This window comes from Anopheles darlingi, chromosome 3 (assembly GCF_943734745.1).
Source record: "Anopheles darlingi chromosome 3, idAnoDarlMG_H_01, whole genome shotgun sequence".
Lineage (NCBI taxonomy): Eukaryota > Metazoa > Arthropoda > Insecta > Diptera > Culicidae > Anopheles > Anopheles darlingi.
The window spans coordinates 69,373,468-69,378,467 of NC_064875.1; the positions used below are offsets into that span (position 1 = coordinate 69,373,468).

Sequence of the window (5,000 nt, forward strand, 5' to 3'; positions counted from 1 at the left end):
TCGAGAGACCGACGGCGAGCGAACGAAGGCGAGAGATCCTGCGCAACTGAGAGTGGATGAAAGAAAGGGAACCTGCAGAGGGCCGAACGTGTGGTGGGCGTTGAGGCCAAACCGGGGAGCAAGACAGAGCTTAAAAGTTGTTTAATATACTGTTGTTTTATTGGTAAAGTTTTTCCGTATGATATTTGCATGTTACGTGGCATTGAGCACAAAGGGACGTTCCTGTCGAAGCAGATTGCAAGTAGGGCAGCTGCAGCTCAAATGCAAATCGACCTTTTACATGGGAATAATAAATTATGAGTACGAAAACAATCTATCAAAAACCACAGGATCAAGTGCTGCCAAGTGATCTTGTACAAATTAAATCTTGAAAGAATCAATCTGTGAGCTAAGCTTTGGAGCAATTGAATACAATACACACAACACAGGCCACAACTCTCGTCAGCAGCACCCTGCGCTCTGCTGCGCGGTGATTATGGATGGCCATTTGTTTATTCTCAACCAGCGTCACTTGCCAAGGGCAAAGCCATAAAGACCGGGGCTCGGCCGGGCCGGTCGACGGCAGTGTCAGCAGCGAGAGACACCGAGTGCGAGGGAGAACCAACATTCCAAACACCCCTTTGTTGACACACATGTGCCCGTGAGACATAAACCTAAATGATACGAATACACCACAGCCCGCCAGAGAGAGAGAGAGAACGAGAGAACGGGAGGATTCGAAAGGAAAAGTATCGAATCCTCCGGGGGCACTCTGGACTCCTTTGCATGGACAACATCTCGGTTTCGGTTAAGTGAATGCTTCTCTACTGTAGAGTGTCATACTGAAGCCAAACGATGCCTGCTTTGGAACTAACAAACAAACTCCATCTCTGTTCTGTTCTAGGATATCAGTTATGGATTCTCGGTCTTGTATAAAAATCCATTTTATGGCCGAGTACTCATGTGGTGCCATGTGGTGGTCACTTTTGGACAAAAGTTTTATCATTAAAAAGGATATTAAAAGATGGCGAGGCGAGGCGAGATGTGCATCTCTTGGTGTTCCTTTTGTTTGCGATACGATACGACGTGGACCCGTGTGGAGCCAAGCGGTCGGTCGTTCGCTAATTCATAATTAAAAGAATTAATGTTGAAACTTTCGCACGAACTGCACAGTGCCAATGCCGTGGCCAATTAATACTCTACGAACCGCAAACGATTTCTACTCCATCGTAAATCAACGAACGACGGCCGATCCATCCAGCCTTGTGATTAGCCATAGTGAGGTTCCGACTCCGAAAGGTTAAATCCTTTTTGGCTGGATGCAACAGGATGAATATTCATCTCGAGCCGGGTTGGGATTTTCAATAGTTAGCTAACCACGATGGCACAACTAATTTGTGCAAAAATCGTCCAATAAAAGTTGAGCTGCAGTAAAAGTCTGGGGCTCGGACCCAAAAGTGGAAAGCCCCACGGTTCGCCATGGGTATGGGAGCTGCCATTTTCTTTTATTTTCGCTTCTGCTCCGCTTGTGCAACGCTTGTGTCTCTGTTCGACATACCAAAAAACGGTGTGATCCGTACACGAGCGTTTAACTGAAACCCTCGAATATGGTGAGGAGGGCCTCACGCCTTTAGGTGGGTCATAAAACAGCCTCTCCCCCCGGCGAGGGGGTTCCTGGATTTGGAGTGAACCCTTGGCCGTTGCTAACAAAGGCACCCATTGCGTTGCAAGTGACCAGAGTTACAGGCGTGGCAGAGGTTCGGTTCCCTTTTTTTCTGAAGTACACGGCAGCTATCCTTCTCCTCTTGGACAGGATGTCGTAAAAGTTGGACGCGTTGCTCTCGTGTTTCAGCGAAGAATTCTATAACTGCAATCATCATACACACCGCGCGGCACACCAAGGATCATCATCCACGGTTTGCAGTCCTGCCTTCTCTTGCACTGCATGTGCGAATTGGCGTTGAGATGACTGCTGCTGCTGCAACAGACAGACATCTCACGCCGAAGGCACATCTTTTTATGAGTCGTTTTATGGCTGACAACGGAACGAATATATATCGTGCCGAGAGCCGCGATGATATTCGTCTTAATGCCAAACGGTCCTTCCAGCGTCCATCGTGGTGGATACTTTATTAAATTAAACATGTTCAAGTTCTGCCGGTGGTCGAAGGCCAGCCCGCGTAAGCAGTTAAGTTTTCTCAATTATTTAAATTATCCCAAACTTGAGTTTAAAGTACTGCAAAAACAGGATAACATTAAGGGCGAAGGACACGGAGAACTGTTCTTCTGCTACTGCTGCTTGGCTTCTTTGGAGGTCTGCGCATTTTCCCTGGGACCAGCACCATCCCGCGCCATTAGGGTTAAGAATGCAACCGAACTTTCCCACATCTCCAACCAGCCAGGGCCCTTAGCGAATGGGTGTACTGTGTGGTGGTACGATCTTAAGATGAAAATGTTCACATTCAAGTACGGGGTTTTCTCGTTCCCTTTTCAGCGTCTCATTCGTTGAAAAATCGTAAAATAGTTATACCACAGTACAATCAGCCAGAGCTAGCACAGTGTTCCAGCAACTTACGGGGTCGATCGTTCGGTCCGTGTGTGTGGCATCTGGAAAACGGTCTGGCCGGGGTGTGTTGTGGTTGGCTTTCTCGAAGGTTATCTCTCACTCTCTCGCGATGGTGCGATGCTGTGCTTGTGCTCCTCCGAGGCCAACCTTTTGCGAACAAGGCAATATTAGAAAGCAACAGCCACAGCAAGCCAGCCAGCCTGGAACACAGGGCCGGTGGAAGGGTTTCTGAGAACGCGAGCTTATTGGTTCCGGTGTGGCAAAGCGACACTGTTTTTACTGTTTTGTGTTGCGCATCGCACCCAAGAACACGGCCCGGACAGACCACACACGACCGCGCATACGAGCGTCCTTATTGACGACTTCAACATCGAGCCAGAAAAAGTTTTGCATGATTTTTTGCTTCTCTCAAAGACTCCGTTCTCGAGTGCTTGTGTGGTCCTTCACATCCGGGGCGGCTTTAACGGGTAGCACTTCGAATACCGTAAATCTAAAATTTATTAACATTCGGTGACCATACATCCCCTAGCAATCCGACGGTGGTGGTGACTGTTTATGTCAGGACGTTAACGAAATCGTAAGGATATCGTTTCCACATCGGGCGCTCCCTTGTTCTGTTGGGTTGAAAAAACATAAATCATAGACAAAAGGACCGCGGCTGGCAATGGCACATTGCGCTCCTTGGCGCTTTATGATGCTGCTGCGGCGCTGCTTGATGAGGTACGAACCTTATCCTCGTCCGAAACGATGACGGCGTCCATCGTAAATCGAATCCCGTCAAACACGTTGATGATCGCCGCTCCGCATCGCGCATCAAATCGAGTTCGATGAAAAACCCACTACACCACCGTGTTGGAGCCTCATCTCGCACAAAAGCCAATGGACCGCCCCCCAACCCCATTGATGATGGCGTTCGGGGAATGCGGCGCTGACGTTGAACGGTTTTATTGTACCATTTCCCGAGGTACCTCGCGCCTCCCGTGTTCCCCCCACTGAATCACGTCCATTCGCTTAAGCTAAAATTAAACAAATATTGTCTTTGGAATCGTTTCGTGAATTTGTGGAAGTGTGCGAACGCCGCGGTGCTCTGGGTCTGATCTTTAGCCGTGCTCTCGTGGTTCTTGTTTGTTTGCCCTCATTGTGCCGCATCAGGCCCCAGACCATTCGCCATTATTTCGTGAGATCTTTAATCGTCCGCAAATCGTTGTTTATTGGCAAACGTTGTCCGGGCACTTGTCTAGCGGGGTGCAGAGTGTGGCATGGCGGCACAGGAAGTACTGAAAGGAAAGGAAGCAGATGAATAAACAAAAAAAATGTGTAGTAGTAAAGATTTATACTGTGGCCACTGATGCATGAAGCGAGGAGCGACCATATTTGGAGCACAGTTTTCCCCAGTATTTGCCTAGACGGTGGTGAAGCTGATGACGATGATGATGGAAGCATTTCAAACAATCGTTTCTCTTCGTTTGCATCTTTCACAGACAATGCCTCCAATCGTCATGGGCAGCATTTGAAGAAATCATCACCGGAGAGGAATAGCATTTCGGCTAGCGGTGGTGGTGGGCCTGGCAAGAAGTCACACGCTGGAAGCGGCACCGGTCACAGCAGCAGTGCTGGTGGTGGTGGTGGTGGTGGTGGTAGTACTAACCCCTCCGGGAACAATCAAGACAGTGACGCCGACGAAGTTCCTGCCCGCAACAGCTGCAGCACCGGTGCCGGGGGCAACATGGGTGGTTCCGGTGCAGCATCATCCTCCAGTGGCACCAAGGATAAGGATGAGGACGATATCTATGAGTTTAAGTCCACTCCACGCGATTCGAGTTCGTCGTCTAGCGACGAGAAGGAAAACAGCAACAGCGGTGGTGGTGGAAGCGGTATCACTGGTAGCAGCAATGGCAATGCGAATGGTAGTACCACGACCTCGGGAGGACACAAAAAAGGCACTGAAAAGCAGATCGAAGACAAACTGTCCTCCACTGGTAACGAGATGGATACGCATCCTTCACAACAGCAGCATTCGTCGCATCAGGATCATCCATCACAGCAATCAGTGCCTCTAGGTGGTAGTGGAGGAGCAAACGAGGAAACCCAATCCCAGCAAAAGTCGCAGCAGGCTACGAATGACGAAAAGCATACAGCGCAACAGCATTCGAGCCACCTGGAAGGATCACAGAATGGAACATCGGGTACATTGGCTTCTACTGGTGGCGGATCATCCGATGGTACGGAACCGGCCGCAAATACAGCTTCGAACAGCAGTGCTAGTAGCAACCTAGGAACTGGATCTTCTTCCACCGGCGGCTGTAGCACTGGCGCAGGATCTTCAATATCGTCGTCAGGCGTACCGAAACGTCCCTATTCCGAAATGAACGATCCTGATGAGAGTGGTAGTACCGCGAATGAAGATGAAACGAGGCGCAAGAAGCGTAAGGATGCTGATTCGCTCGCAAGTAAG

At 49.5% G+C, this 5,000-nt stretch overlaps 1 protein-coding gene across 8 annotated transcripts in view; it reads left to right on the forward strand.

Annotated features, from left to right (window-relative positions):
- The window catches only part of LOC125958141 (ankyrin repeat domain-containing protein 11), a 23,223-nt gene that overhangs the window by 15,545 nt on the left and 2,678 nt on the right, over positions 1–5,000 (forward strand). For all 8 annotated transcript variants that reach the window (XM_049691274.1, XM_049691276.1, XM_049691280.1 and 5 more), the window contains one exon: positions 4,027–5,000. This exon is cut by the window's right edge and continues 575 nt beyond it. In XM_049691274.1, coding sequence (XP_049547231.1) covers positions 4,027–5,000 — 974 coding nt within the window. The remainder of the gene's footprint in view (positions 1–4,026) is intronic.